Below are 17,392 nucleotides of genomic sequence, written 5' to 3'. Positions count from 1 at the left end.
ATTAGCGAGACTTCTTTTAAGTGAAAAAATAATGTCAAGGGAATGGATGAGAATAAGAGCCGCTTGAATGTCAATATCATGATGAGTCATCACACTGATACTCTCTTATGCAGTAATGCACATGTAGCTAAAGCAGTAATAGGTGTATCTAAATGAAATAAATTTATGAACTTGATTATTTTTTTACACTTTTGTCACAGCCTCCACTGTCATTACTTTTATCACCATCATCAGCGCAATCTTTGAAAATAAGGATAAGTTATTACATATGCTATTTTTAGCAAAAAATTATAAGAACTAGAAGATAGATATACTACATAATTACCTATTCACAATCTAAACTTTGTCAACCAATTTTTATGTATGATGGTCTAGTTTTGTGTAAAACATTTTTTTATTAAAAGCTCATATATCTATATGTATATATGTGTGTATATATAAATATATATATATATGTGTGTGTGTATATATAAATATATATATATATGTGTGTGTATATATATATATATATATATATATATATATATATATATATATATATATATATATATATATATATATGTATATACTGTTTTATTTATAAAATATTTTAAGTCTATATAAAAAATAGTCAAAACCCAACTGCTTTTTGATTAATAATACTTTACTTTACCTAACTGATTTTCTTTTTTAACTTTAATGTCATAAAAAAAAACAACTGTAAAAATAGTTTTTTTTTCTTGACAAACCTTTTTATCAGTAAAAAACTTTGCAGACTTTTTTAATGTTGTATCTGATTATGATTTTAAACAAAAAAAAAATTTGTTTAGAAAAAATGTTCTGGGAAAAATAAAGATATTTTTGAAATAATATTTTAACTCTGACATGCATTCTTATTCCATCTTTGTTTTTTGGTGATTCAGTGATTGTCATAATGTTAGTTCTTAAAAATAACTTTTATAAAAAAATTACCAACATGAAACAACATATAATAAAATCACCTGTAACAATATACTCATTTCCCAGGTCAACTCTCCACCATGGATCAATTTCCTCATTAGTAAGTGTACAGGACCCTTTTTCCCACTGAAAGTTGAAGTCTCCATCAACAGCTCTATCTGCAAAACCATTACGATTGGTACTAGACTGAACAGCAATTTTATTCAAAGCCAGATCTAAAAATTGCATCATTATTCTAATTTGCATAATGACAGCTTATATTTCTTTGTCTTTCAACCATTTAAACATTTAATATTTAGTAAAAAAAAAAATTAAACACTTTTTTTTATAGTTTTTTTTTGTTAACAAAAACTCGACTTGAGCCAATGAGTTTAAATTGTAATTAATTTTAAATTTTATTTAACAAAAAAAAACCTGCAAAAAGATACACAATAACATAAGTTCACAACCACAAGCCTCTAGAGCGGCCAATAAAGTCGAGGATAATACAATTGATTGGCCAATACAATCGATTCAATTTTATTTTTAAACTTTTCTTGCATTGCATTTAATTCTATTGAATTGATTAAAAACTGAAGTTAAAAACTTCATGTTTTTGGTGATGGAAAACACATTTTAAAGATTTGGTTTTGGATTAAATTTCAATTTAAAAAAAGTATAAAAAGTACAATTTATTTTTAATATATACTAATTCATTTTAATATATAATAATTTATGTTTACTTGCATAATTTACCAATGAAATATAACTTAAATGAATTACTTTTATGAAAATAATTAAAAAAGCCAAATACTACAGGGTTTAGGATAGGATACAGAAGAGAATGTTTTGAATCAATTTACAGCGAGTGTCATTCTTATTTCAAACTTTGAAATTTTTTATTTATAGTACTCCGTCATCCTAAAAGTAACTGAATATTATTAAAAGCAATAAAGAATTCAATGCAATGACATCACAAATAGCGGAAGCCTTTATTTAACGGCGAAAAGGAAAAAAAGAGAAAAGGAAAAGCGAAGGAAATTTTTTTGAAAAATAAAAAAGATTAGTTAAAAATAAAGTAAAATAAGAAAATTATTAAAAGATATAAACAAATTAGAAGATTGAAGAAACACGAAAACGAATAAAAGAATAAAAGAACATTTAATAAGAAAAAAATCAATTAAAAGCAAAGTTTCAATTTAAAAGAAAAAAGTTCGAAAAAAGTTTGAAATAATAATAGAAAGAACTAATTAAAACGTAAAAATAAATCACTACCAATTTTTTTACACCTTTTTTTTCGGCAAAGATAAAAAGATAAAACAAGTTATTATTACTTTTTTATTTTATTTTATTTTGTGGAAGTTTTTGTGTTTGCATTTTCGTTTTGCAGTTTTTGCCTTCACTTTGTAGTTTATGTGTTTGCCTTTTTGTTTGCGTAAAGTGTGTTATTATTTGTGCCTTTGTAGCTAATTATTTTTGTTGTTCTCTGTTTTTCTATTTTACCACATTTTCTACACCTTTCTTTTTTTGCCAAAAATAACATGTTTTTGTGCTTTGTCGTTTCGTTTGTGAAAAGTTTGTTTTTATTTGTGCTGTTTTGCTAATTATTTTCATTTTTGTTTGCTGTTGTTATTGAGTGTTTTCATATTTATTTGTCTTATTATTTATTATTTTTTATCTTATTTTTCTTTAAATTAATTTAATTTACACATGCTTTTATTTATTATTACTGCTGTTAATTTTTTTATTTGTTTGTTAATTTTATTTAGGTGTCACTCTAAGGACTAGTTTTTAACGATATGAATGACGCCTCACCTAATTTTGTTCAACTATAAAAAACTTGTAATTTTTCAATTTTTGGTTGAGTTAATAATAATTAATTAATTTTAATCTTATAAAGAAACATTGGGGGCTGCTCCTAATTACATTTAAAGGAATCTGATTGACTTTTTTTTTTTAACACAACAAATTCACTTCTAAACTGGCTACAATACCTGAGTGTTACTAGAAAGTAAAGAAGAAAAATAAAGAAAGTAGAGAAGGAATATAAAGAACAAGAAAAAAAGAAGATAAAGACTTAAAAAACTGACATTTTTCCAAAAGACTTTAAAAAAAAACAATGAGTTCGGAAAAAATGAAGATGACAGAGAATTTTTAAAATGTTCAAAAAAAAAAAAAAAAAAAAAAGTTGAACAAAAGCTTTTGAGAAAGAAGGAACAGTTACAGTAAAATAATGTAACTTTGCTAAATTTCAATTCCCAGAAGATTGCGTTTTTATAGGTGGAACAAGAGATAATAGCTCATTTGAGCAGCAACCGTGGTAACATTAAAAAAAAATAGTTGTCAGTTTCAAAGCTCAAATGTCAAAGCTCAAGGCACAAATTTAGCAGCAAAGTAGGTCCAACAAAATTTAAAATGGACCTTGACCCTCTAAAATAGAAACAGCGCTGTTAGAAGAATCAACCCAAACATGACAACAGTATTCCATACAAGGAGAGGTAAATTTTAGGGTACAAAGTATGAAAGTTAAAATATAAAAATATTAAAAAATATATAACTCAGATTTTTATATATCTATTTTAAAAATATGTAGCATAAACTTTAAAAATAAATACTTATAATATTTTTGAGCGACAAGATTTTTTCATATAATAAATATTATAAAGATAAGCAATATTGTAAAAATTAAAAATAATAACTTTTTTTGTAAAAATTTTGTAAAAACCGTCAGTAACCAAAACCTTTAGCTATATGATCTGAAGATTTTGAAATGATATTAGATTACAACAAGTAATGTAATGTCAATATTTTGTTTATGTAATGGTAAATGCTCAAATTTTCTTAAAAAATAGTTTCAAAAATAAAGAACTACCTGGCCAATGCTTTGAACACACGGTATTGATTTCATCATGCATGATTCCAAAGCGCTGTTCAAACTTCATGTTCCACAACTCTCCACATTCCATCATAAAAAGCTTGTTATTTTCTAAAAAAATTTAATGATATTAATTGAAACCTTTAATATAAAGTAATATTATGATTCCATAACGTATATAAACCTAAGAAAAATTTGAAGTAAAAAGGTTTGGATGGCTACCTAAGTATTTAATAAGAATACAGTAAAATAACTTTTTCTAATTTATTTTCTTCTTTTTCTAAAAATAATGTTTTAACTTAAGTCAACATTTCATAAACAAATGTATTAACATAATACCATTCACTTTGAATAAGTGGTAACAACTCATCTTCCCTTATTATTACTTCATCTTCCCTTATTATTACTTCATTTTCCCCTATTATTACTTCATCATATTTAGATAGCTCCCCTTCATCATATTTAGAAAAAGACTTTCTAGGTTGGCATTCGGCAATGCCAACCTAGTAGTGTTTTAGGTCAGGAAAAATCGCCAACCTCGTTTCTATGTTTTATGGTGAAACCTTTGTACCGAATTTTTGCCGACCTCTAACAGATTAATGTCAGCAAAATATTGCCGCCCTTATTTTTTCCTGATACCAAGGGTTTTATATATATGACTTTTGTAATTGTAAAATTGAAAAAACCCACAAAAAAAAACATAAATATTATAAACTAACGAGGCACAAATGTGAATGTCATCTGCAAGTCAGGAAGTGAAGCAGAATCTTTTAATGAGATAACATATTCACACTGTTTTCCAAGAACTAGTTCAGTATAATCACGCGGTACCATCTCCTAAAAAAACAAACTTTATATTTTTATCAATCAGTCAACTTATCTAAAATATATATATTTATATATGTGTGTGTTTATATATATATATATATATATATATATATATATAATATATATATATATATATATATATATATACATATATATATATATATAATATATACATATATATATATATATATATACATATATATATATATACACATATATATATATATATATATATATATATATATATATATATATATATATATATATATATATATATATATATATATATATATATATATATATATATATATATATATATATATATATATATATATATATATATATATGTATCTATATATATATAATTCAACTTTATTACCAGTAAACCACTTCTTAACTGTTTTAGCTGTATGACAAGGTACTGAATCTTGCTGGAAAATGCTGGTTTTAGTAATTTTCATGTGCAGTTTCACTTTGTCTTTCAATACACTTAGATACTTTTGTGCATTGACTTTTTCACCTTTTTTAAAGTGCAACCCGCATCGGCCTTGTACTGTGATTGCTCTTCATACCATGACTGAAGGATGTTTTACTGTTTTTATGGTATACTTTGGATTCAGGCATTCATTCCACCGGTCTTCTAACATAATTATAGCCCGTGCTTCTAATTTGTTGAAACATACTTTCGTCTGTAAACATTATGCGTTCCCACCATTCTGGTGTCTTGTCTTTAAAATTCTTACAAAATTTAATCCTAGCTTGTAATTGAGATGGAGTTAATAAAGGTTTTTTTAGCTGGTCTTCTTGCAGCTAGACCAAAGTCATAACACAACCTTCTTCTAATTGTTCTCAAACTAATAGTAAGACCTTTCCATAGCAAGTTGTGATAACCTTGCAGTTGTTGTGCGGGGCTCACTATTAACAACATTCTTTAAAAAATGGTCTTCTCGTGATGTACTCACACGTTTTCTACCACAATTTTTGCGTCTTGCACACATAAAACATTTTGCACAGCACATCTTGATACTTTTAATTGTTTTGCTATACTACATTGAGAATAGCCCTCCAAAAATAGTGCATTTATTTGAAATCGTAGAATCAATTACTCTTTGGTTAAGTTGAACCTCGGATAACTAAAACTTCGTTAAATTGAACAATTTTTTTGTCCCCTTTCAGCAAATTTCTTTAGATAACTCAAACTTTTTTTCATTCAAGTCATTCTATGTAAAACATAAATAACTGCAATCTAATAATTTTTTAATTTTTTCGTTGTATTTTGATCTGAATAGAATAGATCATTATCGGACATAAACTAATGCTATAATAAAACTGTAATAAGATAAAACGATTAAAAGATGATTGTTCTCAAGGAGCTTTGGTATCTGTGATAATGGTGAAGAGGCGATTGATTAGAGCAAGTCTTGGTGGCAGAATAGCTGCAAAAAAATCTTTTCTTTGGATCCAAAAAAAAATAGAATTAATAAAATAGTAGGCAAATCCACACAAAAAATGGACTATCAATGAATGGAAACCTATTCTTCGGACCAACAAGTTGAAATTTCAAATCCTTGGTCACAAGAGAAGATCGTTTGTTCGAAGAAATGTTGGTGAATTGATAAAAAGAAAACAATGTGTGCTGCTACCTGTGAAATATGATAGGGGTAGTATTATGGTTTATGATAGGGGTAGTGTTATGGTGGGAATACCACAGGTGAAATGTTAAAATAGAGGTAATAATGACAAAAAAAATGTATTTGGACATTTTAAAAGTGAAATTATTAGGGAGCCATTTATTTTCCAAATAGAAAACAATACAAAGCATTCTTCAAAATGTTGTAAACGTTATACATGAATGATGAAGCATTGAATAGAATGATTAGGATTTCCAAATCACCAGATCTCTCTCTGTTCAGACTTTTATGGGATGAATTAAAAGTGTTTTCAAAAACTAGATGCAAAAGATGTTGTCAAAAAACATATCAGTGACTGGCATAAAATTGACTTCAAAAAATTGGTTAAGTTGTTAAGTAGAATACTGACAATATGTAAAGCAGTTATTGTCACCAAGGTTAATTTAATAGGTTAAAAATGATCAAGTAATGGAAAGAATGAGGCCTCTCCTATCAGATATACCAGATCTCTCACCTATCGAACTATTATGGGGTTAACTAAAAAAAAAATGCAAAAAAAAAAAAAAAGTGCATGATGATGCAAAGGAAATGCAGAAAACTTAATAATGAATATCATAAAGTTAACTTTGACAAATTAAAGAAATTCTTTGCAGAATGCCAAAAATATGTAAAGCGGTTATTGTTGCCAAGGGTAGTTCCATAGATGATAGTTGCATAGTGATATGTATATATATATATATATATATATATATATATATATATATATATATATATATATATATATATATATATATATACATATATATGTGTGTATATATATATATGTGTATATATATGTGTGTATATATATATATATATATATATATATATATATACACATCAGTTGAAATTTTTAGACATTGGCACCCTTGGACCATTTTTAAGACCTGTTTAAGAGGGGCAACCCATCATTGCTAATTTTTACTGAAAAAATGAACAAAGGTTGGTTGCCTTCCTTTAACAGATCTCAAAAATGGTTTGAGGGGTGGCAATGTCCAACATTTTGACCCCTGTGTGCATATATATATATATATATATATATATATATATATATATATATATATATATATATATGAATAACTAATTTATACTTAAACTAAGCATATATATATATATATATATATATATATATATATATATATATATATATATATATATATATATATATATATATATATATATATGAATAATAATTTATACTTAAACTTATAAATAGTTTTTTTATGTTTTATTTACCATTTGTAGTGTTTGTACACATAACCTTGAAGAGATATGCTGCAATGATCCTTGTTTGGTAAATGAAAAAGAATCACAACCAAGGGATGGTTGAATAAGTTCTAAGCTTGCTCCACTTATAGCTATGCCATTTGAAACACGAACACACCATCCATTAAAACGGAAATACAAATGACCATTTTGATTCATCTCAAACTCAGTACTAAATAACACTTTTTAAATTCATAATACCATTTTCATGACATATATTTATATCATTATTTATATATTCATATATATATATATATATATATATATATATATATATATATATATATATATATATATATATATATATATATATATATATATATATATATATATATATATACATATACGTATATATGCACAAACACATATATATGTATGTATATATATTAATGAATTAATGCTTACCAGATTTATTTTATAAAATATTTTATTTTGTTTATCAAACTTTAAAAATTTAACAAAATTAAATAAACTTGAAACAAATATAAAACAAACAAAAATTTTGATATTAAAGTATACAAAAGCCTCACGATGTTTGTTGACATCCATTTCGTAAGACTAATTTATTTCCTGGTGAAATATGAATGCATTTTAATGATCCATGATGCTGAATTGAGCCAGGACCTATTTCACTTGTAATAACTAAAATTTGAAGGAAAAATAAAATGAATCTTGAAGTTTTATTTGAATTAAATATTTTGAACAAATATCTTTTAAAAATCAATAAATTATTTTAAAAATATTTTATAGATTTTTTCAAATACAAAAATATTTTACATTGAGTATTCCAGTTTCAATTTACTAAAAGTTTTATAAGTTAGCAAGTTTTAAATATGTTTAGTTTTAAACCACAACTTTTATGTTTCTCTGACCCAAATTTTTTTTTATATTAGTTTTAAATAAACAAAGCCTCTTTCTAAAGTCTTTTTTTAATCAAGTCAATTTCCACTTAGAAAAAATACAACATTACATAAACTGAATACCTGTTGTAACACATAAGTCTTTTTTTCTTAACTTCAATGTTTTAGTTTTAAGATCACATTCGATATTCATAAGATGTTTATGTTTCTGAGAATCACAATCTGACTGAAATAGTTTACCATCAACCGTATCTGGTAAAGCTAAACACTTCTTTGAGTAGAGATTCTAAAAACATTTGTGTCAAAATACTAATTTTAACTTGTAACTGTAATTAAATATACTTTTTATTTGGGCCACATTAAGCAATTTTTAGCCTGGTAATACTTTAAAATAACCCAGAAGCTCTTAACATAATCTACATAAATCCCTATATATTTGAATCAACCTTAACAACAAACTAAGTAATGAAATATTTGTAGTTGATAAATTGTCAGATATAAAGAAATAATCAACCTAGCATTCCGTTAGTTGTTTTACAACATTAAGTTCATTGTTAACATGAGAAAAAAAATAAAACTGCATTGTCTAAGTTATATACAGCATTATTTTTTATTGTTCACAAAATGAAAAAAACTTGACTTATTAGTGAATGCAAAAAAAAAAAAAAAAAAGACAAACTGTAAATAAACTGTTCACATATAAAGTACAAAGAAAGCATTTTTTTCTTCTTAATAAGCCTTTTCATAATAAGCTTTGTTATTGTTAAACTAATTAATACTAATCTTTTTACACAGCATTTTGCAGCTTATTAGATTAAAGTAATATTAACAATAAAAATTTTTAATTAATCTTAAAAACAGACTCAGAAATATTTCGGAAAACTCAAGGAAATGAGTAATCATAAAAAGAAATAGTTTGATATAAATGCTATAATTTTTTTAATTAAACTAAACAAACATCGAAACTTTTATATAAAAAACAATTTATCACAGAGCACCGCAGATGAGCATTTATTTGGAAGTTTACGCCTCTTTTCTATGTCGCAAAACTAGCCCAAAGGTGGGGTTTGCACTACGGATCCTTTGTTTCTGAGGCAAGTGTGCTACCACTGCGCCACAGCTACATGGGTACATGGCTACTACTTTATAATGCCCAAAATATATAGCCACTAAGTAACTATATTGTTTTTTTTACTATATGTTGTCAGGGGCTATTCTTAACCCTTTTCCACAGCATTGAACATCTTTGGGTGCCGCCCTAAATTCAAAAACTGAGGAATTTTTTTTTTACAGCAAATATTGGTTTCTTTTTCGCAAAAAAATGCCTACAAATGGCAATGTTTCCACCAAATTTCTGTATGGCAGCTGCTGGCACAGAGGAGGTGGTACCACCGCACAAACTAATTTCCTAGAATAGCCCCTAATTGTACACAGTACTCTGCTTGTATTATGTTAGCATTTCTATAAGAATTACATTTCTATTAGAACTACAACTTACAATAAGCATGCCATGTAGAGTGTGAGTCCACCTTTGCCTCTCATCTGTGTTATTGCATGCTATAAGAACCATTTCTTCATTAATATCAGTAGTTGGGGCTGCTATGCATGCACCAAGGCGACTTTCACTTCGAGTGCGCAATGATTCAATGCCAAATGTCCCTTTAAAACCAATGTGAACAATTTATATCGATTGAAAACAAAATAACATGGTTGAAAAAATTGCATAAAATATATCAATATTCATTTATTAAAAAAAATTAAACATTATAAAATAAAAATAATAAAAAAGAAAACACTCACTTCTTTTGTTTTTATATTTTATTTTATAACTTTTTACAAGATAAAAATATATATAATTATGCATTTTGTATATTATAATTATTATGATATATCATTATAAATCATAAATTGTAAATTATTATGTATACTACTAACGCTATATTATAATATTATTTTTGTAAAATAATAAAAATAAAGAAAAAAATATTTTAAAAACATTATTTATGGTTGAATATTAAATCATTTGGCAAAATGAATTTGGACTAGCAAACTGTAAGAGAACACAAAAAGCTTTCGTTATAAAAATGTTGATTATAAATTTTTTTAAATAGATACCAAAGAGCGATAAATGATGAGTTAATGATGACAATGAATGATAAATGCATGACAATGAATGTCAAACAAATGATGGTAGATTGCGTAAAAAGTAAAACTCTATAACTCAATAATTTAAAAAAAAGGATTAAAAGCAAAAACAAATTTAAAACTAACAAAATAATTTTTGTTTAAAAAGAAAATTCTTGAAAAAACTTTTAATCAATGAAAGTTTTTTACCTGAAATATCAAAGTCAGAAAATGGATTCGGTCGATCATAGGGGCTGAATGTAGGAGCAGTTCGAAGCTGTCTAACACCTTCTTTGTATCTGTATAAGCCTCCATCTTTAGCATTCATTATACTTTGAACTGGATTCTTCAGATCAAACTGGAACTCAAAATACTGACGCTGTCCAAATATGGTCAAATCAATAGCAGCACCAACCATAAAACCATTTAATTTTTGGCCTAAACCTAGCTCAAAACGAATTCTAAATACAAAATAAATTTTAATTTTGTTTTTAAAAACTTCGATTTTTGTCTCATAACAACAACTTTCGTATAACACTCTCAAATAATTTTTTTTTCAAATAACATTAATCAAATTATAGAAAATTTAAATACAATTTGTATTTGGAATACTCTTTTAAATGCCTTCATTATACACTTTTATGATGCAACCATTGTTGCACTATGTTCATGAAATAAATGCATACAAAAATCTAAAATGTTAGCATAATAATGCTAATATTGAAAAATAAAGCATAAGTACCCATGAACTAAAAACATTTGCATCACAAATTGAATTGCTGAATTTACCCAACCCATAGCAACCTCTGTTGCTTTCAATGCCACTGTAGCTACATCTAAAACATTGCATAATCCTTGACCAATAAAGTCTACAGCACTACAAGTGCCATGACATAGATGTGATACAGCTAAAATAAAAAAAACATGAACATGTAAAAGTACATACATTCATACATACATACATACATACATAAACATGTAAAAGTACATACATACATCAACATGTAAAAGTACATACATGCATATATCAACATATAAAAGATATTGTCATGTAAAAGTACATACATACATAATAATTTAAAACTCAATTCAAAAATTATTTTGATAGTTTTATTATTAGGTGATTTTTTTATAATTTACTTATATCTATTCTGATATTAGTTATATCTATTCTGATATTAGTTATATCTATTCTGATATCTTATATTCTTATATCTATTCTGATATTAGTAGATTTTTATAAATTAATTGTTTTTTTTTTAATTAAAATAATTATTTTGCTTTTGGAAAGTTATTATATAGTAGTCAATTTCATAAATTTATTAAAAACTGCTCATAACTAACCTTTGCATCCTCCTCCAACCAAACCTTCACATAATATCTTGCTTACAAAACGTTTATTTCGAATATGAATATCAAATTGCTCATCACGCTGCGCCAGTAAACTTCTTCGTCGACGACGACCAAAAAATGAAGCAATTTTTCTTCCGATCTATTTGAGTGTGTATATATATATATATATATATATATATATATATATATATATATATATATAAATTATTTTGATTTGTATCTAACGCTAAAGAATGGGTTATTACAAAAAATGAAATTAAGGATAGGTTTCATGTTATTATTTTGTATCCATCTGCTCCACTAGATGAAGCAATGGTTGCTATAACTGATATTTTAAAAAAAGATAGAGATGATCTCATTTCAGAAGTTGCTATAGATATAGATGTAGCACGAAAAACTACAAACTTATTGAAAATGACATCTTTACAACAATTTGAATATAAAGCATGATTTAACTTTAATAGAAATGTCAATTATAGGGTTGCCTTTTTCTATTGATGCACATTCCAAAACTAATTTAAAAGGGATTAGTTAAAATACAACGAGCAAAACAAGAAAATAAAATGCTCTGAGAAAGATTAAGTCAGGTTAATCCTTCTCAGTGAAAACAATCAAACCAATCTCTATAAAAAATATGCACACATATGCAGGCATGGAAAAAGAAAAGTCCAATTGGAAATGATATTAGTTTTTACATGACACTGTTCACTTAAATTTGACAGCAAACCCATACAAGTTGTGGTCAGCAAACACAAATCTTAACGGAACTTGCTAAAATTTTCTTTTTATTTGCTGGTGGCAGGGTATACAGTGAATGGTTTTTTTTAGAAGTATGTATAATTTATAAGAAATTTGTAATTATTTGCTATCATCAAACGATGAAAATGTTTTATCATGCTTAACACCTATAGATTTTAAGTATCAAATATGCCAACTATTTATTGAAATAAAAAAAAAAAAATTATTTTAATAAATAGTTATTTATTAAAATTTATTTTTTATATGCTTTTTTCTCTTGTTACAATCTGGTATTTGGTATTCGGCCGAATAGTATGCAATATTTGTCTGAATACTGAATAATATCTACTATAGCGTATCTCTAATATCTACTATAGTGTATTTATATAACAAATTGTATACATATATATATATATATATATATATATATATATATATATATATATATATATATATATATATATATATATATGTATATATGTTTTGAAACCTCAATAGAGGGTTATATAATAATGAGGCTTTATGCACAGCTAAACCCAAATTTATTTTGATTTATACATACATATAAAGGGTAAACAATCTATGAAATGGCTGTAGTCGCTTTTTAACCAGTTTTTATAGCACTTCAATTGCTTAACGAATTGTTTCTAAATATTTACTTATAATAAAACAGAATCTAACCTATTATTTTATATTATATTTTTAATTCAACACAATAACTCAATTTATTATGCGACTTTAATGTTTACCATCGAAAATATAATTTTCGATGGTAAACAAATCAAATTAATTTTTTTTTATTACAATTGTTACATTTTAAATAACAAATGGCCTCGATTTTTTTAGAAATTCTTTGAACATGTTACTTTAAAAACAAAAATCTATATTTACTGTTTGATAGATGAATGAATAAATGCTCATTCCTTGAAAATTATTTATTATTTGTTCTGGCTTTATGATACAGTCATTCATCAATTTTTAAATTTATGTAAAAGTATCTAATTTATTTATTTTATTTACTTGTTTCCAATCAGATACTTCTTTTTGCTAACATTGCTTCATCACTTCAAACATAAAAATGTCCTCTATTTGTAAAATGTGCATACAATATGGTGGAAAACTTGTTATGTGAACTTGCTTTTCCTAGCTTTTCCATTGAAACAAATTGTAATTTTATAACTGTTATCATAAAAAGTGAATATTTTAGAGGATTTTAAAAAGACAGATACGCGGCTCTTGTATTAAAAGAAGAAGGCTATTGCATCAGACAAATAGCAGAAAAGCTCGGATTTATTTAAATATTTTAGAGGATTTTAACAGACTTTTTTAGCAAAAAGTCTGTTAAAATCCTCTAAAATATTTGCTTTCCGCAAAAAAGGATGACCAAGTTTTGCGCAACTTATTAGCCAATTGACCATTGATTTTCCCATGTCACTTGTCATTACATTAGTCATATGTATATGTATATATATATACATATTTTTTTCAAAATTTATTTTTAACCTTAGTATAATTTTATTTTGGAAAAAGGTATCAAAAAAAGAAAAACATTTTTAGAAAGAATTTTTATTGTATTTTATATTTATTATAAAAGAATTTATAATTTTTTTATAAAATAATGTTAAAAAATTAAAAAACTGACTAGTAAAAAATATAAATGGGAAATATAAAGACCAGTTTCAAAAATATTTCAAAAAGCAATAAAAAAATAATTTAGAAACTTGTTGTTCCTCCATTTGTTTTCAAGCACTCTTGTACTCGTTCTGGTATTGAATTCATTAAAGTTTTGATTACTTCATCAGGCACATTTTTTAAATGATGAGAGATAGAAGATTTTAAATCTTCCAAATTGTAAAGTTGTTCTTTACCAAGCTTATGATCAAGCCACGACCATAAATTCTCTATTGGATTCAAGTCTGGACTATTGGCAGGCCATGGAAGCACTTGAATTTTATTAGAATTGAACCAATCGCTAACAACATGCGCTTTATGACACAGCGCATTATCTTGCTGGAAAATAAATCCATCTTGCAACTGCCATAAATCAATGCTAGGAATAAGCGAGTTTTCCAAAATTTTGATGTACCTTTCTTTGTTAAGTCTGCCATCGAATAAATGAAAAACGCCAACTCCACAGGCACTCTCACAGGCCCAAATGCCTATTGAACCACAGCCTTGTTTTGTTCGTTTCAAAATGCATGATTCATCGAACCGTTTGCTTGGAAGTCTACGCAACATTACGCGACCTTTTCTGTTGTCTACCTCAACGTTCATTTCATCACTAAAGACCACACGGCTCCACTGATCTGTTAACCAATTTTTATGTAGTTTGCACCACTCTTTCCTGACAAATTTTTATTTTTTATTTAAATGTGGTTTTTTTGCAGCAGCACGCCATAATTAATTTAAATTGTGGAGGACCCTTCGCACAGTTCTAGGGCTTGTTTTCAGACCATTTGACAGTGTCCATTTCGTAGACAAGTCTGTAGATGATGCTTGTCTATTTTCTTTCATTAACCTCACTAACGAGCGAACATCACGGTCATTTGAAATTTTATTGCGTCCAGTCCTATGACGATCATTAATTGACCGGGTCTCTTTGTATCGTTGAATTATGTTAATAATGCAAGAGTGAGACCTTCCGAGCTTTTCTGCTATTTGTCTGATGCTATAGCCTTCTTCTTTTAATACAAGAGCCGCGTATCTGTCTTTTTCTTCGATCTTTGCACGCATTTTTGCAATATTTTTATACCCTTATTGGAATTCAAAAAAAAAAGTTTATTTGACATCAAAATTCAGGTTTCGACATTTTATTTTATAGCTAACGTAATAAGCAATTAAGACAGTTAAAAAAAATAATGGATTATTATTTTTAATAAGTGCAAATTAAAGATTTGAAAGTGGTCGTTAAATTTTGTCCAATTTATTTAAAGAAGATTTATAAGTACTCATCAGTTTTTTTATAAGTTAAACGCTATTTAATTAGAATTTGATTAAAAAAACTATACCACTTTAATCCATATGTTTTAATTAACAAGATATTAAAAAAAATTTAATATGTCAATTAGAATCTTCTTAATTTTAATTTAAAGATTAAGAAACCAACTAAAAAATGAGTGGTCTTTAATTTTTGGCCACCGCTGTATATATATATATATATATATATATATATATATATATATATATATATATATATATATAGAGAGAGAGAGAGAGAGAGAGAGAGAGAGAAATCGGTCTTTTAATGAAAAATGGGAGGAAGATTACTTCATGATTCCAACCAAGGATAAAATGCTTTGCTTGTTGTGTGACCTCACAATTGCTACTTTGAAGAATGCTACTGCAAAGAGACATTATAAAAACATTCATAAAGATCATAAGTATGTAAAATTAGAGGGAGAAGCATTAAAAATGCATTGCAAAACTGAAGTATCAAAAGAGCAAACAACAGCAGACATTTTCAATTGTTCAAGAACATGGAAATAGAGCAACTGAAACAACATATAAAATTGCTCTCATTCTTGGCAAAGGAGGAAAACCATATAGTGATATTGAAACCTTGAAGGCTTGCCTCATTGAAGCAGTGTCATGTATGGATCCAGATAAAGTGGATAAGTATAAGCAGCTTCCGCTTTCTCGGCAAACAATTACGGACCGTCAAAATGAGCTTGCTACAAATAGTTCTGAGCAATTAATCTCAATATGTCAAATAGAGGATGCATATTATTCAATTGCTTTAGATGAGTAGATGAGACCACTGATGTGACTGATTCTGCCCAACTTCTTTTATTCATTAAGGTTATAACTGCAGACTTAAAAAGTTATGAAGAGTTGTTTGCTTTAGCAACACTAAAAGGAAAAACACGAGGCTGTGATATATTTACTGCTTTCAAAGAAAAAATTTTTCAGGCTCAACTTCAGTTGAAAATCTAGTCAGCATTTGTTCTGATGGAGCTCCTTCTAAGGGTGGAAAAAATGAAGGGTTCATTGCTTTCCTGAAAAAAGAATTGCCTGATCCAGATTGTCTGATTACATTTCATTGTATTCTCCATAAGGAATCTGATGAAGAAACATATTCTGTGGATCTTCCTTACTATTCCAAAGTTTGTTGGCTGTCACAAGGGTTGGTACTGCAAAAATTGCTTGAGCTTCGAAAACAAACTGAGGAGTTTTTTACAAGTCAAAAGGAGATAAACAAAAGATTGAATATGAAATTAACAAAGATCCTCATAAACTGATACTGAATCAAATAATATATTTGTATCTTCAAATGATTCAATTTCATCATAACACACTTCTTTTTTTTACAAATCAAAAGGAGATCTGTGAGCTTTCTAATCCAGAGTTTTGTAGAGATGCTGCATTCCTCTGCAATCTGATGGCAAAGCATAACATGCTGAATAGTTCATTGCAAGGTAAAACTAAGTCAATCTATGAAATGTGGCAACAGATTCAGGCATTCAAGAAAAAACTTGTTTTTCTCAAAGATGTTATTTCTAAGTCAAATTTATCAACAGAACATTTCCCAGAGCTCACAAAAGTTATTCTTGAACAAAAAAATGAGAAAAGGTTGGAAAATAATGATATATCAAGATATGAAACAGTTCTGGATTCTTTGATTGCAGAATTTGATGACAGGTTTAAAGACTTTGAAGAACATAACGAAACACTGAAACTAGCTTTTCAGCCTCATCTTGTTGAAATTTCAACAGCTCCAGAATATTTACAGATGGAATTGATTGAGCTTTCTGAGGACAGTA

At 26.7% G+C, this 17,392-nt stretch overlaps 1 protein-coding gene across 2 annotated transcripts in view; it reads right to left on the bottom strand.

Annotated features, from left to right (window-relative positions):
• LOC101237974 (uncharacterized) overlaps nucleotides 1-17,392 on the bottom strand; it is an 89,566-nt gene that overhangs the window by 32,397 nt on the left and 39,777 nt on the right. For both annotated transcript variants that reach the window (XM_065798044.1, XM_065798045.1), the window contains exons 22-31: nucleotides 11,886-12,033; nucleotides 11,284-11,449; nucleotides 10,752-11,002; nucleotides 9,916-10,076; nucleotides 8,541-8,703; nucleotides 8,088-8,199; nucleotides 7,528-7,729; nucleotides 4,513-4,630; nucleotides 3,791-3,904; nucleotides 981-1,154 (exon numbers count right to left, since the gene is read on the bottom strand). In XM_065798044.1, coding sequence (XP_065654116.1) covers nucleotides 981-1,154; nucleotides 3,791-3,904; nucleotides 4,513-4,630; nucleotides 7,528-7,729; nucleotides 8,088-8,199; nucleotides 8,541-8,703; nucleotides 9,916-10,076; nucleotides 10,752-11,002; nucleotides 11,284-11,449; nucleotides 11,886-12,033 — 1,609 coding nt within the window. The remainder of the gene's footprint in view (nucleotides 1-980; nucleotides 1,155-3,790; nucleotides 3,905-4,512; nucleotides 4,631-7,527; nucleotides 7,730-8,087; nucleotides 8,200-8,540; nucleotides 8,704-9,915; nucleotides 10,077-10,751; nucleotides 11,003-11,283; nucleotides 11,450-11,885; nucleotides 12,034-17,392) is intronic.

This window comes from Hydra vulgaris, chromosome 05, assembly GCF_038396675.1.
Source record: "Hydra vulgaris chromosome 05, alternate assembly HydraT2T_AEP".
Taxonomy (NCBI): Eukaryota; Metazoa; Cnidaria; class Hydrozoa; order Anthoathecata; family Hydridae; genus Hydra; species Hydra vulgaris.
This window is presented reverse-complemented; position numbering and strand designations above follow the sequence as displayed.